Source organism: Triticum dicoccoides, chromosome 7A (assembly GCF_002162155.2).
Source record: "Triticum dicoccoides isolate Atlit2015 ecotype Zavitan chromosome 7A, WEW_v2.0, whole genome shotgun sequence".
NCBI classification, from domain to species: domain Eukaryota; kingdom Viridiplantae; phylum Streptophyta; class Magnoliopsida; order Poales; family Poaceae; genus Triticum; species Triticum dicoccoides.
Genome location: NC_041392.1, coordinates 207,689,028 through 207,712,272, shown reverse-complemented (window position 1 = coordinate 207,712,272; position 23,245 = coordinate 207,689,028). Strand labels below are relative to the sequence as shown.

Genomic DNA, 23,245 nt, shown 5'->3' with positions numbered 1-23,245 from the left:
CGGTGGCGGAGCCAGAAACTCAATATAGAGGGGGCCAAACATGTTATATAATGCTAGACAGGGCCAAATCATCTAAATCTTGCCAATTTTGTTTGACAAATGGAGGATTAAAATCACATATAGTTCTATTTCTGAGAGCATAGGGGGGTCTTGGCCCCTGCCAGCACCCCTGCCTCCACCACTGCACAAGATGCCTACAGACTGAAGCAGAGGCATGCATCCATGCTATGGAGAGAGCCCAAGAGTTGGGCATCAGAAACTGACGCTGCACAATTTGGTTACTGCAATCAACAACTCGGAATCTGATCTTACCCCAAATGGTGTGATGTTTCAAGAGACAACAGCTTTTGCTTTCTGAACTTTAGTTCTTTTCATATTTCCCTTTGCCCACGGGCTTGTAACAAGGTGGCAGATGTTCTAGCGCTGTTCTTTGGTTGCCAATGATATTTCTCGGCACCTTGTCAGGCCAACTCTAACCGATTCCTTATCCCGTCACAAGGAGTATATTTGACTTTTTTCTCCTCTAAATCGTACCTAGCTGATCTCTTATAATCGTTACTGGTGTAAAAAAATTCTCCATCCCCAATCCTCTTCTTATATTTACTCCAACGCTTGACAACTGAGTAAAAAAATCCCCACTCTCTCTTCCTCTCCCCCGCCTCCTCTTCTCCCTCTCGCCCCGCCTCTGGCATGACCCCCGCCCCAATCCGCCATCCTCCCTCCTCCTAATAGCCGGACGTGGTGGTCGCCGGTCCCCTCCGCCGATCCGCAGCGTGGATTCGTGCTGCCAGCTCGCGGGTCGTCGTCCATGAGCGCTTCCTCGAGCCGCCGCCGCTCGACGATCCACTCGCCGCCGCTCCCCCACATGTTTTGCGGACTTCCCCGACCTCCCTCCGCCGCGACCGCCGACGAGGACGTACCTGGGCGTCCGGTAGCGGTTGTGTGGGACATGGGTGGCCGAAATCACCAACCGCGAGATCCACACGTAGAAGTGGATGGACTCCTTCCACACCACCGAGCTCGCGACCATGGAATATGACCGGGGGAAGGTTTGGTTCCACAGCAGCAATGCGAGGCTCAACTTTCCCATCGATGAGCATCCTTTCGACCTCCTCCCACCAGAGCCGAGGTTGGTAACCGCACGGATGTGAGGGAGAACCGGGAGGTGAGAGAGCGCCTTGAGGCCGAGGCCGCCGCCGAGGCGTAAATGGATGACCTCCGTCGGCGGTACCCGGAGCTAGTGGAGGCGGAGCAGACAATCTTTGCCGTCAATGATGGCGAAGTTATCGTCATCTACGATGACGTGGGTGGCAACGCAGGCGGTGAGGAGGGCGACAACAAGAAGATCGACGTCAAGGAGTGGCGGAGCGTCTTCACCAAAGACGACGGCCCAGACCCAGCTCTCTTCGACGGTGGCCTCACCTGGAAGAATTGGCTCGATCTCCACTTCGGCCACAAGTAGTTTAAGTTTAGTTTTAGTTTAAATTTATGTTTAATGTCGAGTCGCAAGAACTTTATGTGTTGAACTTATGTTTAAATGCATCATCTTCCGGTTCAATTTTGATTGAATTTGTGCTTATACTCCGCTAATTTTAGCTGATCGGCTAGGTACGGCGAAAAGTGAAGTATATATGCTCCACTAAGAGTTTTACTCCGCTAACTTATAAAGGATCGGTTAGAGTTTCTCTTAATGGAATGAGAATTTCCAAGCTAAAAAACAAGGACACGTCTAGGGAGCGGCCGACTGCTCCCTAGCTGTTTAGAGTGGCCTACTTATTTGTCCTAATGTGATCCTAAAAAGGAAAGTAGTATCTTTCATGTGAACCAGAAGTGCTAAAAAGGACGCTACTAATTAATCATTCCACGTGATCTCTTGTCATATGATGGATCTCTGCATGCCTCCTGCTTACCTTGTCTTTTGTGTAATAATTTTGGGTTTCCGAAATTTTAAAAAGCCATATCTTTCAAACCCCGTGTCGGAATTCAGATCTGTTTTCACCATTGGAACCCTCGTGACGTGCTCTTCGAAACTAGATCCCGCATGGGTATGTTTCGATGAATTTTTTTGGTGCCAACTAAGTCCCTCGTTTTGTGCAACTGCCTAACAGACAATGTACAACTACCTGACATTGGATGTGCAACTTTTCGTCTACCCCGTGGAAGTATAGTTTTCATTGATGGCACATCTACTCCCAAACTACCTCCTCCTAGTGAAATGTTCAAATTCGTGTTTTGCCCAGGCCAACTGCCTAATAGTTCATGTGCAACTTTTCTCCTACCCGTGGTTGTGCTTTCACTGTTTGCTGCATCAGCCAATTGTCTAGCAGTGGATGTGCAACTTCGGATATTGTCACCGCCAACTGTCTACCAGTGATGTGCAACTATCCCTCATGCCTCATGGATGTGTAATTTTCTTACTAGAACTCAAAAACACCCGTCTAGTGGGATGTGCAGCTTTAGCGCCCCGTTTATATGCAACTTTTACTACCCTCATGAGTATGTAACTTTTCACTACCCTCATGAATATGGAATTTTCACCATCCAACTATCCATGCTTGTGAGATGTGCAACTTTATATGTTGCTCCGGCCAACTACCTAGCAACTTTGTGCAACTCCATTTGTTGCCCCCGCCAACTAAAACTACATATCCGCAAGTAGGAAGGGGAAGGAGTTGCACATTTAGTAGGAGGTTGGCTCAAACAACAGACTAAGTTGCACATATCACTGGTAGGGAAGGTGGGGCAGGGTGTGTCAACTGTAAAAAAAAATACACATCCACGAGTAGGACAATCGTTGTACATCGACTACTACATAGTTGGTCAGGACAGTAGATTAGTTACACATCAAATTTTCATGGTTGCTAGGTTGTAACCTCATGTGAAGTTAGATCATGCAGCTCAAAAAACTGGTTTTAAAAAAAATTGCACCATATAGTATTAAAGTTGCACAATGCAATAAGTTGCACAATATAGCATCAAAGTTGGCATAAAAAATTGTTGAAATATACCCATGTGGGATCTAGTTTCAAAGATCTCGTCGCGAAGAATTCAAGGGTGAAGACGGATCTGAATTCGGACGCGCAGTTTAAAAGATATGAGTTTTTAAAAATTCGGAAAACCGAAATAATTGCACGTGAACCTGTTTATTCCAAATCGAACTAACCAGTGTGAACGCATTTAATACTAATAATGACATGCATTAGGGCATCTTCAACAGGTTGTATGTTAGTCTTATTGGTAAAATGTCGATGTCATCAACCAACAAGCTATCATGCAACTACTCCAATGAGTTGTATGTAAGCTATCCAATAGATGGTGAGACAATAAATGTAATTGCTCTCTATTTCATTTTGGAGCTTGTGCAAAGGTTGTTGGTTAATCTACATACAATTTTGCTCTCTTTCCACATTTAATACATGCCACATCATCACTATGTCCTAGGTGGCAAATTTACCAACACGTATCTCACAACTGTTGGAGATGCCCTTAGTAGACAAAAAATAACTCATGCATGACTGTGAAGACCGGCCGCTTGTTTCCTCCAAAAAGTGCGCGTGCACTTTAAAGAATTTGGGCAAAAACAAAAACATGAAGGACCGATCTAGCGAGCGGCTGGCTGCTCGCTAATCGTCCCGAGTGGCCGGTCTAAAACAGATAATGTTGATCCCTAATCCAAAAAGGTAATAATTAGTCCCTTTCAATTGATAAAACAATTCTAATTAGAAAAAGTACCATGTACTAGAAAAGTACTGCAAAAGCATACACGTGAACAGATATGAACGCATCTAATTTGAGTTTTCAAAATTTAAAAAGTCATAATTTTAAATCGCGCATCGAAATTAAGATCCGTTTTCACAGTTGGAACCCTCGCGACGTGCTCTTCAAAAATAGATCCCGCATGGATATGTTTAGATGAACTAGTCTTCCAGCCAACTAAACATCAATGCATGTGCAACTAGACTGCATTGTCGCGCCAACTGAGCATATGTATATGTGCCAATAGTCATGCCAACTAAACATCAATGTGTGTACAATTAGACTGCATTGCCGTGACAACTGAGCATATATGTGTATAACTAGTCCTGCTAACTAAATATCAATGTGTGTGCAATGAGACTACATTGACGTGTCAATTGAGCATATATGTGTGCAACTAGTGTTCTGCCAACTAAACATCAACATATGTGCAACTAGACTATATTACAAGCCAACTGAGCATATGTGTGTGCAACTAGTCTTCCTGCCAACTAAAAATCAATGTGTGTGCAACTAGATTATATTACAAGCCAACTGAGCATGTGTGTGTGCAACTAGTCTTCCCGCCAACTAAATATCAATGTGTGCGCAACTAGACTAGTCTTCCTGTCAACTAAACATCAACGTGTGTGCAACTAGATAATATTACAAGCCAACTGAGCATATGTGCGTGCAACTAGTCTTCCTGTCAACTAAACATTAATGTGTGTGCAACTAGATTATATTACAAGCGAACTGAGCATATGTGTGTGCAACTAGTCTTCCTGTCAACTAAATATCAATGTGTGTGCAACTAGACTAGTCTTCCTGCCAACTAAACATCAATGTGTGTGCAACTAGACTATATTACAAGCCAACTAAGCATATATGTGTGTAATTAGTCTTCCTGCCAACTAAATATCAATGTGTGTACAACTAAACTATATTACAAGCCAACTAAATATCAATGCATGTGTGGGCGATACTTGCACAATCGAATCATAGCCCCGGCCAACTATTTGGCAGTCGATGTGCAACTCCGAAAGTATAGTTGTGCAACTCTTTCATGGTCAGACGGTTGGGCATGCGGCTTCACATTCCAACAAACTCTCTCTAGTGAAAAAGCATTCTAACTCTCTCCCCCGCCGACGGCCACCCCTCCGCGCCCCGGCGCCGGCCACCCCGACCTCGCCGTCCACCGCATGGAGTCCACCCCCCAGCCACCGGCGGCCGCAACCGCGTGCGACGCTGGCTCGACGACAGCCCGTCCTCCGCGGACTCTTCCTGCCGGCCCTCCCAGCCCAGCTCCTACCGCCACACGCTGTGTGCGGCGACCACCTCGTGTCCTCTGAGGCCGGTTCCCCGCTCCCCGCCCCGCTGGCTTCCGTCCCTCGCGCCGCCCCAAGATCCGAGATCCATCGCGTGTGCGGCGCCCTGGACGCGCGCGACGCCCTCCCGGAGCGTGGGTGCAGGTCCGCGGCGCCAAGCGGCCTTGCAGCCCCTGTCTCCGGTGTCCTCCGGCCGGGTCTTCGCGCCGCCTCCCCAGGCTCCCGGGTGCGACAGTATTTCAGTGTGCAGCAATAGTTGATCGAGCTTACAATGTCGCTCGTCTAGCTATACTTGAATAAGCAATGCAAATGCGAGACATCATCTAACCATCCTTGTATTGTCGTGTTGTGCAACTTTTTAATAATCGTATCCAACTGCGAACTACTATGTGTGCAACTACAAGTACTGTGGATGCCAACTATGCTCACAAAAATGTGCAACTACCATAATCATGCATGAGCTATTATGTCGACAAGAGTGCGCAACTCCTTCACCATCTCTCGTTACAGCAGGTCAGGAGCAGAAGATATTCTAATCGGTAATCATGAGGGTTGAGACTTGAGAGCAAAGTTTATGTTCATCCAAAGAATTCATGCACGCAACACCGTACAGTAAAATCAATTCCAAAATGCACGAACTGGGGTTGCAAGACTTGTTCCTCATTGGGCTGATCACCGTCAGGCGCTATTGTCATCTAGTCTAGAGCCAAGAGCCCAGGACCCAGTAGGGTGTCGAGGAGGAGGCCCTCATCGAATCCCCAAGGAATGAATGCAGGATGTTCAGGAAGGGCTGGAGCTGCCGTCGCACCGTCACTTCTGGACTTGTGGCCAGTGACAGATCGACGTATTCCGGGAAAACCTCATATGGCGCCCCGACGGCTTGCCGAAAACCTGACGGCCAAGGCTAGTGTGCTGAAAAGGTAAATAACGCGGGCAAGAAAGCGGGTACTGACGAGGAGAAGACGGCGGCGCCGCTGCTCAGGTTCTCAGCCGGCCTGCTTGCATGGATCCTAGGCGAGTTGCCAGACGGGAGATCAACAGGATACGGCGGCACGGAGGCGGGGCGGGCTGCATCGGCCGGTGCGTGGTGTGGCGGCGGCGGCTGACGCGAGGGGATGGAAACAGAAGACGCTGGAGGATAGCGACAGTTCTGCGTGCACTTTCTAGCTTTTAGGAAACATGAAAGCAGGAATAACATTCACCAACGTTGATTATCACCAACTAGGTATGGCAGTAGACATTGAGTTCAAGTGTTCCCCTGTTTTATTTGGTTCATGGCTCAAGCTGACTGGTTAGAAGAACAGCACGACTTCAGATAGCTAACATCTGCCGCCAAAGCAAAAGCATTCCATTGGCACTTGGATTAAGCAGACGATACTGGCGGTCAGCACATAATAATTCACCACTCAATTGAGCAGGGCATCGATCTTGTCCCCGACGTTGGCCTCGTCGTCCTCGAGGCGGCCGGCGGCGGCGCCCTTGTCCCACCGCAGCAGCGTCGGCACGCCCTTGAGCGCGAACCGTGGGTCCACCCTCCACGGGTGGGCCGGGTCCCTCCACGTGGGCTTGTCGCCGACGAACGCGCGCAGGAGCACCACGTCCTTGCCCAGCGACTCCAGCTTCTCGTAGATCACCGGCTCCGCCACGTTGCAATCTGCACGCACGCACGCCGCCCAAATCCGCTTTGGATCAGCCAGCAGGGGTTGGGTTTCATAATTTGATACTTAAGGAAAAGTAGCAGATGGGTTACCGGGGCACCAGGTGAGGGAGGAGGAGGGCTCGCGGTCGGCGAGGAAGAGCAGCAGCTTCAGCTTGCCGCCGTCGTCGCCGGCGAAGAGCCTCTCGAAGTGGCCGTCGAAGTCGGCCACCGTCGCGTCGATCTTCTCCACCGTCATCTCGGCAGCGGCAGGCGAGAGGGAAGATCGGAAGCTTGGAGGGGGAGATGGGGATTGCTGGGGAGTCCGAGGAAAGAAGACGGCCGACTCTTTATTATCCGTGCTCTACGGGATGGCGTGCCCTGAATATTTATTTCTTCGGATTCTCCTTTGTCTCTGTCTCACTGACGGGGGGGACCCACCCCTGCCCCGCGTGCCGTCTACGCGAACCGGAATCCTGTCCTCCGGCCGGCCCAGCAGCAGCCCATCAGAATAAGCAGAAGAGACCCAAGACCACTAATCTGGCCCACTAGCTTCCCGTAAACCAAAATCTGCAAGGCTGCAAACCAGACTCGCCCCACTAAGAAAAAAATCAGACTCGCAGTCCATACTTTCTTCCCCATCTTCCCGAAAAGCTCCGGCCGGCGTCCCGCCCCCTCCCCCGCCGTCGATCCGCCGACCCGGTGCCCGCCATGCGCGACCCGGCGGAGATCCGCAGCCTCCCCATCGACATCGCCTTCGCCCGCCTGCAGGAGTGGCTGGTCGACCGCAAGCGGGTGCCGCAGGACTGGCGGAAGCGCCTCGCCGCCATCCGCGCCCGCCTCGCCGCCGCCTTCTCCTCCCTCCCGCGGGACATCCACCCCTACCTCCAAACCCTCGAGCTCGAAGGTAACTCCTCCCTCTCAGGCTTAGCTCTCGGTTCGGTTGCGCAGCGTCTGTGTAAGTTTGGCGAAATCCCCACGGCAAAACCCTCGTCCACTTGCTTCTACAACAATCCTCCTTAGTCCCGCAGTCTGCTGGTAATAATTATGTGAGCGTGGAATCTAATTCTGTACCTGTGTTCTCCTTTCGTTCCGTAGAAATTGGGTACCTTGAAGCGAAGAAGATATACAGCATACTCCTGGAATCCAACACCGATAGCAGGAACATTTTTGGCCGCCTGACAGGCTCCGCGGTACGATTTACTAGTTTTTGTTGTTTAGATAAATGTATCTGCGAGTGCGGGGACTCACATATGTTTTGATGCAAATGTGATGTTTAGGGCGAATGGGAGTCGATCGTTAAAGCTTATGAGAAGGACCATGTTTTTCTTGGAGAGGCAGCTCAGATCATGGTCCAGAATGTGAACTATGACATGTACTAAGCCTTTCCTTGGTCTCTCGTTTTTATTCTTCTGCTTAACCTAGCATCTTCATATTCAATTTCAAATCCATTCTTTGGCTACCTCAAGACCATATCAGAGGAAACAGATGCAGAAGACTCAGCAGCAGCTAGCAGAACTGGACCGCAGGGAGGCTGACATTAAGCGACTTGCTGCCCTTTCAGCAACTAGGTATGCGGAAGCTTGCCAGGAGCTTGGTCTGCAGGTTAGCTTCTCTATCTGAGAGAAACTCTTTTGGCCTTTTGGGTTTATGGGTGTTGGTATTGTTGCTTACTGTGTTGTATTCATGTGCTGCTTGCTTTGACTTTTATGTGTAGGGGATAGATGTGCGGCAAGAACTGATAGAATCTGCAAAAACACTTCCATCAACATTTAGCAAAATCTTGGAAGTCCTGAACAGTGATACTGTCTCACAGGCCATGGACTACTATACAACTTTTGTTAGGGACTGCCATACTGAGGATAAGGTATAGCCAGTATTACGAGGAACATAACAAATATTGGTTCTGGAAATTGCTATACAACTCCTGTGAATTTTAACCCTGTGTTTATTGATTTAGGAGAACTACAAGTCTGTGGTACACAATCTGAAACAGTTGCAAGCTAATCCTCCTTCCCTGCATGTCTCAGTATGTAAAGAGGTGCAGAATTCACTTGGAACAGCAATGGACGGAGGAGAACCCATCGACTCTAATGTTCCTGCAGATGATATTGATTGGGACATTTCAGTGGATAATAATGGTATTGACTGGGACATTGGTGCGGTGGAACAACCTGTGGAAGAATCTGGCAATGGTTTTGGGTCTTATGAAATTATTGATGCCAATATAGAGTTGGCAGGCTCTGAAATTTACGGTGTTGGTGCTTCAGCCTATCCATCTGCAGACAAAGAAGGCCTTACGTGCGATACATCCGAGAATCAGATTTGCTGGGACATCTCAACTGATAATCCTGAAGAAAGTGCTATTGTCGAGAATGCCCCAACTGAATCAGGGCAATATGAATGTTTAACTGAGGAAAGAAGTCAGTTGCTGGAGAAGGAGTACAGAAATAATATCCTGGATGATTTACTTGAGGTATTTGACATTTTTAATGCCCCCTTCTAGACAAGTGTAAATGCTTTAGATGCATGTCATATAAGTACAACAATTATCCATTCTAAGGTCTTATGTTTTGTATATCAAAGGTCTCTCTTTAAGTAATCACGATGATAGTATTGTTATTGCACTTGTACAAGGCTGCTTTGCCAACCTGTCCCTTTTTAGTAATAAGCAAAATAACCAATATTGTAGCTTCTTTTTTTAGTCCGAGGTTAGCTCATGATTTCTGACACTTGAAACAGGTAAAATCATTTTTGATCCTGCGCTCAGCGGAGATGAGAAATGCTGATACATCATCTCTACAGCATCAGGTGCAAGCAGTCTCACCTTTCGTTCTCCAACAGTATACTCCTGAACGTTTGGAGAATATGCTTGTGGAAGTTTCCTCAGCAATCTCTCTGCTCACCAACCAGAAAACTCTTGACCTTATAATGATCCTCAACTCTAAAAGGTAAGAAGGTTTACCTTGAAAGTTTACACTCTTGCTTATCCTATATACCTAAACAAATGATACTGACTTGTGTCTTCCATTGTTGCTACAGTAGTGCACTTATTATTCCTCGTAGCGTTGTCTCGAAGGCTCAAATTAACACAGTTGTCCCTAACAAATACATATTCCTTCTAACATTTCCTTTACTGACATTGCTTCCTTTGCTGTTCCAAGGTTTTTGGACAGATTAGTGTCAACCTTAGAGGAAAAGAAACATCATGAGGTGAAACTGCGAGAAGGCTTAGGTGATTTATCAGTTAAGCGTATGGAGCTGCAAAATGCACTATCATCATCCTGGCCGAAGCAAGTATGTGATATTTTTTTTTTCTATCATAGCGTTTGATTACATGTATATTATTGTTCTCAGTGGTCCGCACTTACGTCACTTACCCTAAAAGCTCTCCATCCAAAGTGGTCTTGTGAACAACTGCATTCTTACTTCTAATTTAAATTTGCTGAAGGACTAGTTTTTGGTCCATCGTGGGCTAATAAATCCAAACACTATTACTTTCCTTGTGCTTTCTGTACTCAACCTGTATGTTAACAATTTTACTTTTCTAATGTTAGGAGGCAGCAATTACAAAAACAAGGGAACTAAAGAAGCTCTCTGAGGCAACGCTTTCATCTATGTTTGATAGCAGACCAGTGCATATAATTGGAGAGATTAATAATTTACCGAGTTCAAGTGTTAGTCAGTTAGCTGGGTGATTTGACTGATTGTACCTTCGTCCCTGAACCAAAATAAATGATATGTAAAGCAGGTTAAATATCTTATGTTATCTACTTTTGCAACGTATAGTCCTTGTTCTTGCGATGATTTTTCTGCCATAAATCTTCTTAAACTATGTATGGCTTTAATTGCATTTTGAATATCGGACTCAGCCTTATGAATATGCTCTGCAGTCTACATAATAGGGCACTAGAAACGCAACATGAGTGCAGTATAGAATGCAGTTAAGTTGGCCTGTGAATAATGTCATGTGGTTTCAAAAAGTTCAATTTTATCAATCATTTCAATGAAGTTCCTGAAAAATGCTAAATGGTATTTGATCACTCACCCAACATAAGTATTTATATGACCTAAGTAGCAAATGATAAGGCCTGATGTCAGTGCTAAATTATTGCTATGCTGTGATTTACTGGAAGCAACTGGAACATCTATTGCTTGTTTAGTGCTTACAAATGCCATGTGTTCATCCCAATACGTTTTTAAATTGGTTTGCGATCAAGGGGGACTACATCTGTTATCCCTTACTTAATGTTATTACATTGGAAACAGTAGCATGTTCCGGAAATTACAATGAAGTTACCCATACCATATTAGGTACAAGTGAGCTACTCAGAGTATTATACTGATGAATGCTAGCTATCACAATAGGATGTATCCATTATGCTGACACTGTACTACATAAAAGAGTTAGGCTTATACAATACAATTTTTAGTGATGAAGAAACTTCTGAAACCATTGGCTTGATCGCTTTGGATATCGTTTCAGACCATCCTTGTAGTTGATGTAGTTAAGACCAAACCGAACACTATAACCATCCACCCACTCGAAGTTGTCAAATAGTGACCATGCAAAGTATCCTCGTACGTCAACTCCTTGCCTGACAACATGTCATGCAGATACTTCATTGTTTTGGCATAAATCGAGTTTAAGCATTGTGATATTACTCCCTCCGCCCATAATATATGAGTGTTTTTGACACTACACTAGTGTAAAAAACGCAACGCTCTTATATTATGGGACGGAGGGAGTAGTTATTAACGAATCTAATTATCTACATGTAGTCAATCTTCAAACTTACTTTAGGGCTCTTTGAACATAGAATATGTGTTGCTGGTAGAATTCTATTCTGGTATTGTCAATTAAGGCTTCTTGAAGAGGTAAATTTTCATTGTTAATTTCATCAACACCTGCAATATGAGTGTTTCTTCAAGTAAGCAGTGGAGCAAATTGACATTGTTTGCAGTTATGCTTTTCTACCATTTTCTGTGATGTATATAGTAGGGTTGTTATATGTCTTCTTGGTATATAGCAGTAGTTCTTCTATTCCTCTTGGATAGATATAGAGCCAAGAAGAGCCAGCCTGGAGACAAATATATTTCCGTTAAATAGTACTCCCTCCATTCCGAATTACTTGTCGCAGATATGGATGTATCTAGATGTATTTTAGTTCTAGATACATCTATTTCTGCGACGAGTAATTTGGAACGGAGGGAGTATAAAACTAGACCTGGTTACAAATGTCCAACATGAATAAAGATGATATATGTCTGTGAGCAAGTCATACCTTTGGGCCAATATACGTTCCATTTCTTTCCACTGTTGCATGCGGAGAAACTATTAGCTCACCTGATCTATTCGAAAGCAGAATAAAGATCAGATAGCTTACATACCTCTTTGATCAGTTTGTGAATCAGTACTGTAGCTTTCTTTACTATTGCTATTGTGTTTAGTATTCTTTGCATATCTTGCTGAATAATAATTAAGGCCAATGAAATCAAATGATCCTTTTACAGCCCTTGCCTGCTCTTTTGTGAATTTTGGTAGTCTGTTACCAACCAGTGTTTTCATGCTGAGTGGATAATGTCCCTTGGTTAAGGGATCCATGAACCTGTTCAATTTATGAATGAGTTATGTGAATAAAAAAGTTACAATAATTTGCCAATTGCAGTGGCTTGAAACTTCATGGATAAACCTGAAGCACATGTTGGATTTACTGAACTCACCATCCATACATGAAGTCCAATGCACGTTTGGAAGCATCCTTGTCTTCTTTGGAATTTGTGTAGGGAATTATCCAATTACTAACTATTGTAATGCTGATCTTCCCTTTTTGCTCTATCTGTGTGATTAATGACTAATTGATATATCACTGTAAAATAACAAGCTGGCAAAAGGTATGGATGTTTGTTAATAAAACTATTTAGACTTTCCTTGTTCCTGTTAGGAGATACCATTGTATTTTGTATGGTCGATATTTAACTAGAAGATCTGTGGCAACTGACAGTTTTGTATACATCGAAAGCTGCCAATCCTTACTTCTGAGAGTAGATTGTGTAGGGAATGTTTCTGGTGTATTGGTTCTACTGCGAGGAACCTCATATGGCCATAAGTTAGAAGATTTATGCTAATACTGTATGTACTGTTCACATGCTAGAATGTGTTTTAATCTATTTGCCATAGTTCTTCACCTGTATTTTGTTACTGAAAATAACCACAGTGAAGAAATCCAAGTCGTACCTGGTATTTGTCTCTGTACACTTGAACTGCTGCTGCATGAGCCAGAAGTTGATTATGAGCTACTATATAAGGTTCCCTTCCCGAGTCTCCCATGCTACAACCTGGCTTTGCCGAAGACGAGCATCTACCAGGTGCGTATGTACCACTAGAATAGCCACCAATACTGAAACTCCAAGGCTCGTTGAATGTTATCCAGTACTTCACCCTGTCACCAAACTCCCTGAAGCAGATGCTGGCATAGTCCTTGAAATCTTCCCTGATAATGTTGGCACAGCTTGAATAAGTTCAGTTTTCTTTTCTTTTTCTTAGAATATCATCTTGTTTCTTGTTGTTGATCAGAGTAATGAGTTTGGATCCATGAACAAATATTCATGAGTCGATAGGTCATGTTTTACTTACACAATAAGCCGGCTTAAGAAGCCACCATACTGCTGTTCTAATACTTCCGGGGAGTCCCAGTGAAAAAGGGTTACAAATGGTTCAATACCTGCATTGTTGGTTAAACATTATAGGATGCAAACACATAATAATACCAGAAACCAACTTTTACCTTCCGAAATGAGTTTATCGATGAGATTGTTGTAGTAATTGATTCCTTCCATGTTGACCCCTCCACTCAATTTCCCACCTGTACCCATGGTACCATTGCATGAGCTAGTTGATTGTGATCAATATCTATTTCTTGTTAATCTAGATCGATTCTCAGTTAGAAGTGTGTCAGGGTTTCGGTGCATATCAGTGGGAAAGGTTTGCAAGTTTTGGCTGTAGTAATGACTGGTTAGCTGGCTTTGTTCAAAACGTGTGGGATTAGTTGCGCACTTCACATCTGAAGTGTATTTAACTATAAGGTCATCAAGATTCTTTTACCATTAGCCGAGAATATAAGCCCTACATGTATAAGAAAACTGTAAAAGGCTATGAGAATACTTAGTAGGCAGAATAAAGGTTATGAGAATACTTACTAGGCAGAATTCGTGACCAAGAAAGAGAAAATCTATAGGCATTAAAGCCCAAATCCTTCATGATGTTGACATCGTCCTACACAAACAAGGTGGATGACACCTGATAGTATTATGCATTGAGGTGGATATATATGAATGGTCACTAGTTAGTATAATCAGTATAAGCACTACCTTGTACCGGTGGTAGGAGTCTATTGCTACATCTCCATTGCTTCCATTTGCTATCTTTTCTGAATTTAGAAATTAGAGGAACTTTAATTACAAATCACCATAGCTAGTCTGAAACTCTGAACATGAATGAATTGACATTGAGATTACGGGAGCACTTCTTTCATGCATAGGTAAACCGTCTTGAGTTATGGAGCAGATGCTAAAGGTGAGACACTGGCCAGCATCAATGCTAAGGGATATGAGGATAGGCGCTAAGACCAAAATGCTTGCCGGCAGCGCTAAGCTTAGCATTCAGTACAAAGCTAAAAAGTTATTTAAATTAGTTCATGTATATCGTTTAGTGTAAATGATTTTTTTGGGTCCTTAACACCTACGGGTGGTGCTAGGAGATATGGCAAATGAAGCTTAAAGATGTAACCGTAGATAGAAAACTGATGTGTCTATCTTAGCGTCCAAAGTATGGCTGCTAAGGGTGCAGATGCTCTCCAAAGCCAAAAAAATAAAATCTTTTGTTTGTTGCTATTTTCACATGAGGTAACTGAAGTATAGCGTAAGAAGAGTGATTGTTTAAACTATTAGACGTTCAAATCATTTTTTCTCTTTGCGCTTGCTTTTGTCTTTTGGCTGTGCTTGTTGGTAGGTGTCGTATGAACATTCGTGCCCCTTTACAAGCTACGAGCCTATGACCTTTCTGAATAATGAATTACCTTTGTTTCCTCACAGATCAGTTGACCAGGTGGCCGAAGACCACTTTTAAGTCCTAATTAGATGTGCTTTTGTATGAAGAGTACTTTCAAATTCTATAAATCAGGCCCGCATGTTACATCAATGTTTTCTTTAAGGTTATTCACATGTTAATATGTTATGCTCAAGAAAACACTTAACTAGTACTCCCTTCGTTCCATAATAAGTGTTGTGGTTTTAGTTTTTTAGTGAACTAAAACCACGACACTTATTAGTGGTTTTAGTTTTTTAGTGAACTAAAACCACGACACTTATTATGGAACGGGCCTGCTAAAAAAGTGGCATTATACTATGCTAGTAGAGATCACTAGATTATATGTTCTTGTTCATTCGAAAATCATCATTTTTGCTCGCTTGTTTGGAAGCCGAGTGGCAAGTACTCTTTTTGTGTGTGGGAAATTTCAAGTGATTAACCTCTCAATTTTATGCTGAGTTACTGTTCAGCTGTTCATAGTTAGTTGTCTTAGGACCGGGGCGAAGGGAGTAGAAGCTCTTCATTTTGTGTGCTAGCCCTCCTGGGAAGGAGGCTACGTCCAGAAGGCAAGCTGTGACGTTTACTTTTGTGAGTTACCAGGCATCTCATGCCATGTACCCTGGTAACTTGGTAAGTACTCCCTTCGTTCCATAATGTAAGACGTTTTTCAACACTACACTAGTGTCAAAAAGCGTCTTACATTATGAGACGGAGGGAGTAGTTGCGACGATATGGAAAATAATAGAATAGGAATGCATTAGCTTGTTTATGACAAATTAAGGACAGGTTAAAAAAACAAAGACGAAACGCTGTGTGTGCGATCTCTCTTTTTTTTTTGGAATGGAGGCAAAAGATCTCGTGCATGAGCAGAAACAAGGACCTGGGTGATTGTGAGTGAAGGCGTCCCAGATGCTGGGTCCTCTGCCGCCTTCCCTCGCAGCACCTTCATACTGCATCAGCATCACACAAGGCGCGTCAGAGCTTTAACTCCTTCGTTCCAGTAGCTTCTCTTCCAGCAATCTCCAGATTGTGCTAGAACTTACCTGGTAAGCCGAAGAGGCTGTGCCGAAGAGGAAGTCCTTGGGGAACTGACTCCTTGCGATCTTGCCTGGGTTCGCGTCGGCCTGTGCCGCCACCACCGTCGAGGAAAGCAAGAAGATCATGAGTAGAAGGAACATGGCTGTGTGTGCTCCTCTTGTTTCTTTCTCTCCGTGTGCTAATGTGCTCACCGGGGCTTGTTATATATAGTGTGTTTCTATTTCTGGAGATGGAGAGCAACTGGGTGGTGGAAGAAGCGGAAATCATTGTGCAGTGGCTGCTTTATGATCCGCGCCAGTGTTGCCACCGAGCCAACAGTCACCAGCGAAATCTTTGCCGCGTTGAATCGCCGGTCGAGCACATAACAATCCATGTGTTCTCTGGCCCTGTCTTTCCTCGATACGACCCCTCCCCCCCCTAGTGTTCGGTGGTTCAGGTACTATAACGTGTCACCTGATTGTCGTAAAGTTTATACTAGATTTTTCAGATTTTTTTCTAATGATGCTGAAAAATACTCCCTCTTTATAGAAAAATACAAATATAAACGTCTTATATTTGTTTATTTATAGAAGGGGTACATTTTAAGTATGCCTTTTCCATAAAAGAAAGGTATGTTCTAAATAAAGGGTCCATGAGAGCTACTCCTTGTGTACTCAAATGTAAGCTGTTTTTTAAGACGTTAAGCCGCAAAAACGTACTACATTTGTTTACAGAGAGAGTAAGCCGTTTTTGAAGACGTTAAGCCGCAAAAACGTACTACATTTGTTTACAGGTAAAACACGTAAACGTTTGAGCCGAAGCTTGTTTTTCTTTTTCCGAAACAGGGTTCTTATGTGTCTTCTTATGTAGTATACTCCGTAAAGAAATGGTCTAAATGTTTTTATATTTCTTTACGGAAGGAGTATATACTCAAATAACTTCTTGCGCAAAGAACATTGTATAGGTTTGATTGAAAAATTAGTCTTGAGCATCGAAGGAACAAGAGAAAGGCATCACATTCCTGGTCCCATGCACGACCAGCCGTTCCCAGGCATAGGGGTCACCGGTCTAGGGGAGGCAGAAAGTGCCACCTTCCGATCCTAGCAGCAGCACCCAAGCACGACCTCCTCCCACAGATTAATAATCACGCATATCCAAATCTTAAACAGTGCCGGCACCCATGATCTAATAAATTGCTATTTTTTGCTCTAGAGTAGGGCACCGCCACCACGGTTTGCCGGAGCAGAGCAACGCACAAGTTTTTCTTTTTAGCAGAGCAGAGCAACGCCCAAGTGAGCTCATACATTCCATCCACGGAAATCACCTTTCGGAGCCCCCAAATTTCGACGGTCCGGACGAGCTCGAGGCCCATGGTACTTGCCAAATCAGGCCATGGATGGTGCGCTGCAATTTGGACTCGATGTGACAGGTTAAAGTTGAGCACTCCATCCATCCACTCCTGCGGTTAGGCCAACTTCAGCGCACGACCCCAAACAGACGTTCGTTTGGTTTGGATTCTGTTCGTTTGGACGGGTAATGAGACCGTATCCGGGCCATTTCTAGGATGCGGTGGTCGTGTGGCCAAGACGCGGACTCATCCTTTGATCGCATCTTGTCTGCCTCTCTTTTCAAACTCAAATTTTGGAATAAACCACGCCCTAGTTCATGCCAGCGGCCCTAGTTCACGCTGGCAACACAACCGACTTCAAGTCCTCGTCGGCAACAGAGCCATTCTATATATCAATAGTTTTGTCGCCGGCAACACAGCCAATGGTCGACAATACATTCAGCCTCCAAAATGAATAGGTTTCTCGCCGGCACACAACCAGCGACTGCCACCCATGCCAGCCTCCAAAAAGAACGGCCACGGCCGAACAGACCACCTAGTTCAGGTCGTCGGCGTCGAACATCTCCTTCTGCCTGGCCTCAAACCAACTCCTCGTCTTCTCGCTCATCTTGATCAAGTCCACGCTCATGATCGTTAGGGCCACCTCATTTATTTTGGTTGCGGCATTGGTGGCCTCGATGTCGAGCTGCCTCTGCTTGGCCGTGACTTGGCGGCCTCGATGTCGAGCTGCCTTTGCCGGGATGCCTCCTCCATGTCAATCTTTCTCTTCTTGGCCGCCAAGCTTCTTCCTTTGAAGCTCTAGGTATTGCTTCATTTGCTCGTTATTGCTTTGTCGCTTTTTCTTGTCCCTCGCATCCTTTTGAGACATCATATGCCATGCAAAGTCTCATGAAAGCCACAGATGACGCATCACGTATGTCGTCAATCTTGGAGTTGGTCTTGCCCCTCGGCCTCTTTGACGCCTCACTATCTCCACCTCCGGCCAACGTGACCGTCTTTTTGCCTCTCTTCCTTTGAAGTTCACGGTATTGATCTTTGAACTTAGGGCAATTGTTGATGAGCGTCCAATAATACGTAAGAGTGAATGGCTTGTCATTGTGCCGGGCCTTGAATGCTTCCAAAGATTGAAATGCCTACACGATCAACAACAATTGAACATGCAAACATATAGAAGGCTGGAGTCTCATGGCCGTAGAAACGAAAGATAAGAGAGCATACCATGTCCCCAATGCCGAGACCACTCACGGGCTATGCTTCAACGCTCTCAAGTGCGGCATAATACTTGTTGCATTCTTGTTGGATGAACAACCACCTCTTTTGAATCGAGGTGATGCCACGGTCGCTTGCAAATTGGTAGGGCGCAAACAACTTTCTTTCATGGAATGTTTTATGAACTCTTGTCCAAAAAACAAGTCCCTTTTGTTGCGCACCGGTCCTCAGATCTTTGCCAATCTCCATCCAACTTTGGCAAATCAACTTGTCCTCCTCATGTGAGTGTGATCCCGTACGAATGCTCTTTTTCCTCTTTTGTGCTTCCGCTCTTTGGGTGAGCTCGTCGATTAACAATGGCTCGCCCCCAATATCAATGCCTTCCTCTGCTTCATCATCATCACCTTCGCAATAGATGTCATCATCTTCATGCCACGAGTCACCATGATCGTAGTCAGCATGGTCGTGGGCCTCATTGTCTTCATCGGCAACGTACTGGCCGCCGCCATCTTGACTTTGGGTCTCGTAGGGATCATAGGCACCGCCATGCCCACCCTTGTAGATGACATTCTTCATGAATTGGTTGTAGAAGGGGTCGTCGACTGTTGGCTTTGGCGTTGACATTTCGTCGAACAGGACGTGGTGCGTCGGCATGGTGCACTTAGACGGTGGCTGTGCTTGCTTTCTTTGCATCTCGACGGATGGCCGGCCGCCGCTGCTGAACCCCGGCGTGACATTGAGGTCGATGACGGTCGACGGGCGCGGGGTGGACGGCGCGATCATGCTAATGTCCGGCAACCCCGAGAAACGGGTCTGTCCTTCGTGCCTTGGCGGAGAAAAACCGGGCGACAAAGGCGTGGTCCGCGACGTCGGCGAGGGGTAGTGCGGAGGCTAGCGACCGACGAGCCTGTACTCACCGGGCCGACGGCCGTTGCCGAGAAACCCGCCAGACGGCAAATCCCAAGCATGAGGAGGGCGTGCGCTTTGTTGACGATGCCCTCCTTCTCCTCGACGTCGGTCTTGCGTCGCACGGCCTCCAACGCATCGCGCTCAACGGCGAACTTGGCCGCGGCGTTCTGTTCCTCCTCTTGGCTGATTCCGCATCCAGCTTTGCGAGCTCGGTCGGCGTGAGTTCCGACCATAGCTTCTTCTTGGCCGCCTTCTTCATTTTCTTCACCTTTCCGGGCGGGTCGATGGCTTGGCCGTCGGATTTCGGCGGGGCATCGACCATGGACGGGGAGGGTGATGGGCGGGACGTGGGAGGGTTTGGGGAGAAATGGGGCGAAATGGGACGACGGGATGATGCTTTGTGCCACCGACGGGCGGGCCAGGGAAGGACAAGCCCGCGCGTCCCGCCTGTCCGCGTGCTGCCTGTTTCACCTTAAAAGTGGCCTAAATTTGGACCGAGGATGGGTCGAAAGCGGACAAAAAATGAAAAAAACCCGTTTGCGCCCGTGCGCTGGGCTGTCTGGTTTGTCTGTTTTGGCTTAAACGGGCGCATCCGGACAGGATGGGGTCGCGCGATGAAGTTGGCCCTTAAACGCATTCATTCACGCAGAATCATGAAGGCCACGCCTGGCTCTGTGGAGAGGACATGATGGTGTCTGGATCGTTTTTTTGCTGGTTGCTGCGACTGTGTTGAGTTGATTCAGATGGGACACTAATGATGTTATCAATTGCTCAAGGAACAGTGATCAAATTGAATGGAACGTCACATTCTTCCCTTTTCTCTAACCAAAAGGTCTCAGATCTATGGATCAAACCAGCAGTGCACGCATCCTTAAATAAAAATAAATAAAGAAAATACATCAAGGTCTTTGGAGGGCTGATCGCCTACTTCGTTATATAAGAGCTGATGGCCGCCGCCTCTTCATCACCGGAGCGCAGTCCTGCTGGACTATCACCCTGGAGAACAAACTGTTGAGGTGGCGGATTACCGCCCCGGAGAACAAACCCTTGAAGCTGTCGCCGCCGGAAGATCACCGGATCCAAGATTCTAACATCCAAAAAAAAACTTACATGCCTCACGCCGGCATCAGAGGCTGCACCAACGCGACGAAGAGGGGCCATAGGACTAAATTGCCAATGAAAGCTGCCGCCAACACCACACTAACAAACTCTGCAAAGGCTAACCTCACCGGGTATAGAGGCTGACATGAATCTACACCAAACGAGCCATCAACAGCCATGTAGCTGACGAAGTTGAGATGAGGAGGCTCGAAAAAACTTTATTTGCCAGATCGACACTGCTGCCACCACCACCAACAACAAAAACATTGTGTAACCCTACTAAAAACCCTAAAGTGGGGGAAAAACTTGAGCTCTATCATGTAGATCGTGCTCTCCCCGCACTCCCACATCAAGAGAGCTGGTGCAGGAGGAGGCGGGGCGACGACCTGACGGCGTAGGAGGGTGTGGCGACATGGTGCACCAATTTTTTTATCCTCCCTACGGTTTGGAGAGGAGAGAGATGTCCCGAGTGTAGAATGTCACATTCTTCGACAAGGTCATCAGTGCTGAATCGATACTCCCTCCGTTCCATAAATTTTCTCGTTTTGAACTAAAACCGACAAAAAATATGCAATGGAGGGAGTATCTTGCAATGTCGCGCATCCAAGAGTATGTATCCCGAGCCGGCACAAGGCACAGTGGTTGTTGTACACAGAGATCATCTGAATCCAGTATGTCCGTATTTCACCAATGGGTAGAATGAACTTGGGTGATTTAATTTATCTTACATTCTTATCACACCACATGTAAATACTCACTCCATTCGGAAATAAGTGTAGTACTAAAATCACGCCACTTATTTCCAAATGGAAGTAATAGATAATATCTAAGCCAACAGTCTTGGTATCTTGGTTTAGTAGGAACCATGATTACTTGCCAATACCACCAAGGAGGATTAGCCGTGGTGAATTGGCAAACAAAAATGTGCACAAGACGGACCAAAGTTGTCAAGAGATGATGCTGATGTGATGAAACAGCACACCATATCAACTGATGTGATGTAGTAAAACAGTAGTAGCCTAGAGCAGCTAATTGTGAACTTCAAGCGCGCCACACTCCTCATCACCATAAGCAAAACTTCAATAGTTTGCAATGAGTATATGTTTACATCCACCCATGTAGCTAGAGCCATGTAAACATGAAGAAGATGAAGGTTGCTACTAAATTATAAAGTTGACAAAACTGAAGAGCAGCTGCATGCCTAACAGATATCCATCCAAGAGCGCGTGTTGCCGCTGCTCCATTAATTCCTCAGGCAGCTACAGGCCCGCCTCCGCGGCTCGCCGGGGCGTGCTCTTCCGGCGGCTCCCGTTCTGCCGGAAGCCGCTGGACCTGGTCGTCGTCGTCGACTCGTCGTTGCTGGACCGGGTGCTCGAGCTGTTCTCCTCCATGTCGAGGTTCGAGCTCTCCTCCTTGGGCGCCCTGTTCCTCTTGTTGCCATTGCCTTCAGGGTCGTCGTTCTCCTTGAGCTTTGCGTCGCCTCCTTCTGCATCGCCATGAACGCCCGCTGCCGAGTTCTTGGGTTCTGCTGGTATATCGACTTTGTCCGGGGCGCGCTGCTTTTGGGGCCTTCCTCTCCTCTTCCTGGCAGGCACGACCTCTTCGCCGCTGCTCATCTTGTCTTCATGGCTCCTGCCATTGGCGATGGGCTTCCTTCCCCTGCCTCTTCCCCTGCCCATTGATCCAATCCAGCAGTGCCTTTTCTATAGCTGTATTGGGAAATTACTTGGGAAAAAAAAATCGAAGCTCAACTGCTTGATGCAGTTGCTTCTGCTCGTCTGGTAGCTTATTGGAAGCAAGATTTTTGACCGCTAAAACCTCGATCTAGAAATCTGCAAGAAAAAGGACCGATAACTTACAATTTAATCCGGGGTTGGATTTAACCAGTATATCATTTCCACCACAATAACAATAATAATAATCAGTATCTCAGTGGTGGAATGAGATCCGTAGGGATCAAGAAGTTGAAGCAACAAATATCTCCATCAAATCTCAGATTGAAACACATCCATAGATAGAAGTAGAACACGCGAAAGAAGGAAAACAGGGTAACCTAATCAGGAAAAAGGAAGCATCCAATACAACACATGAGGGACTAGGGAGGATGGTGAAGCTGACCTTGCATCAAAGAAGCATCTGGCTCAGGAAGCGTCTCTTGCACCGCATCCCATTTCTCCAGGCCCAGCAGAGGTGAAGAGCGCCGGATGGGAAAAGGCAAATGGATTGGCAGCGATCTCCGGATTCAGAGCAGAGGCCGGCGGATCAGGAGGCCGTATGGGAGTTTGGGGAAAGCTAGGAGATTCTTGAATGAGTAGGCCTGTAGGTGGTAGTGGTAGCAGCAGCAGCAGGCAGTGGTCTAGTGCTACCACTGGGCGCTCGGCTGCTCGAGCTCCTCCAGACAGCGGCTGTAGCCGCAGCAGGGACAGCGTACACACTGCGCGCACCACGCCAGGAGAGAGAGGGGGAAGATGGGGGAGGGGGGCTCGCTTGCTTTGCTGGGCCGCTTTCCCGTGGCTCGCTCGGCTCTCACTCGCTTTGTTTACGGTTTACCAACCGTTGAAAACGAGCTGCGGCTGCTCCGCCGTGGTGCAGTGCAGTGCAACTGGCCCGACAAAGCGCCAAATGTTTATTGGCGCGGGCTGGCGTAGCACGGCGCGGTTACCGCTGCGTGATGGCCGGGCTACTGTTCCATTGGTGTTTGGTGCGTATGTGCTCTCGAGGGATTCAAAAACGGTGGCGACGGACGGGAGGACGGACGGACAGGACAGGAGGGATCCCAAGACTGACAGCCGAGAAAACCAGGGGCTACGGCCAAGGCCAGTGTGGAGCTCCTCTCCTGTCCTCGCTCTGCCCCATAACGGATGTGTTGTTCA

At 46.3% G+C, this 23,245-nt stretch overlaps 4 protein-coding genes across 4 annotated transcripts; 1 reads left to right on the top strand and 3 right to left on the bottom strand.

The window, feature by feature from the left end:
* Positions 1-6,249: 6,249 nt before the first annotated feature.
* Positions 6,250-7,062, bottom strand: LOC119328598 (thioredoxin-like protein Clot). The gene is made up of 2 exons (XM_037601586.1): positions 6,814-7,062; positions 6,250-6,717 (listed from the first exon to the last, which is right to left on the bottom strand). Exons 1-2 carry the CDS (start codon positions 6,956-6,958, stop codon positions 6,470-6,472), a joined length of 393 nt encoding a protein of 130 aa, XP_037457483.1. The 5' UTR covers positions 6,959-7,062; the 3' UTR covers positions 6,250-6,469.
* Positions 7,063-7,308: 246 nt separating this feature from the next.
* On the top strand, positions 7,309-10,517 carry LOC119328596 (CDK5RAP3-like protein). The gene is made up of 9 exons (XM_037601584.1): positions 7,309-7,606; positions 7,798-7,892; positions 7,980-8,074; positions 8,169-8,304; positions 8,417-8,566; positions 8,660-9,175; positions 9,442-9,650; positions 9,864-9,996; positions 10,257-10,517. Exons 1-9 carry the CDS (start codon positions 7,411-7,413, stop codon positions 10,395-10,397), a joined length of 1,671 nt encoding a protein of 556 aa, XP_037457481.1. The 5' UTR covers positions 7,309-7,410; the 3' UTR covers positions 10,398-10,517.
* Positions 10,518-10,881: 364 nt separating this feature from the next.
* On the bottom strand, positions 10,882-15,992 carry LOC119328597 (beta-glucosidase 24-like). The gene is made up of 13 exons (XM_037601585.1): positions 15,832-15,992; positions 15,669-15,738; positions 14,071-14,129; positions 13,900-13,975; positions 13,488-13,565; positions 13,337-13,424; positions 12,938-13,193; positions 12,424-12,539; positions 12,091-12,308; positions 11,985-12,016; positions 11,678-11,780; positions 11,499-11,607; positions 10,882-11,297 (listed from the first exon to the last, which is right to left on the bottom strand). The coding sequence occupies exons 1-13, from the start codon at positions 15,964-15,966 to the stop codon at positions 11,129-11,131; spliced, it is 1,509 nt and encodes a 502-aa protein (XP_037457482.1). The 5' UTR covers positions 15,967-15,992; the 3' UTR covers positions 10,882-11,128.
* A 5,439-nt stretch (positions 15,993-21,431) lies between these two features.
* On the bottom strand, positions 21,432-22,935 carry LOC119332092. Its single transcript, XM_037605261.1, has 2 exons — positions 22,491-22,935; positions 21,432-22,204 (listed from the first exon to the last, which is right to left on the bottom strand). The coding sequence occupies exon 2, from the start codon at positions 22,049-22,051 to the stop codon at positions 21,632-21,634; it is 420 nt and encodes a 139-aa protein (XP_037461158.1). The 5' UTR covers positions 22,052-22,204; positions 22,491-22,935; the 3' UTR covers positions 21,432-21,631.
* Positions 22,936-23,245: the final 310 nt, after the last annotated feature.

Bases quoted from the DNA above. Each gene is read 5' to 3' on its own strand.
- LOC119328598 (XM_037601586.1), bottom strand. From the start codon at position 6,958: ATGACGGTGGAGAAGATCGACGCGACGGTGGCCGACTTCGACGGCCAC. The intron at 6,718-6,813 runs GTAACCCATCTG...GCGTGCGTGCAG, and splicing joins CTCCCTCACCTGGTGCCCCG to ATTGCAACGTGGCGGAGCCG.
- LOC119328596 (XM_037601584.1), top strand. From the start codon at position 7,411: ATGCGCGACCCGGCGGAGATCCGCAGCCTCCCCATCGACATCGCCTTC. The intron at 7,893-7,979 runs GTACGATTTACT...TGTGATGTTTAG, and splicing joins GCCGCCTGACAGGCTCCGCG to GGCGAATGGGAGTCGATCGT. The intron at 8,567-8,659 runs GTATAGCCAGTA...TTATTGATTTAG, and splicing joins ACTGCCATACTGAGGATAAG to GAGAACTACAAGTCTGTGGT.
- LOC119328597 (XM_037601585.1), bottom strand. From the start codon at position 15,966: ATGTTCCTTCTACTCATGATCTTCTTGCTTTCCTCGACGGTGGTGGCG. The intron at 13,976-14,070 runs GTAGTGCTTATA...TTGTTTGTGTAG, and splicing joins ACTCCTACCACCGGTACAAG to GACGATGTCAACATCATGAA. The intron at 12,540-12,937 runs GTACGACTTGGA...TTAATCACACAG, and splicing joins TGTACAGAGACAAATACCAG to ATAGAGCAAAAAGGGAAGAT.
- LOC119332092 (XM_037605261.1), bottom strand. From the start codon at position 22,051: ATGGGCAGGGGAAGAGGCAGGGGAAGGAAGCCCATCGCCAATGGCAGG.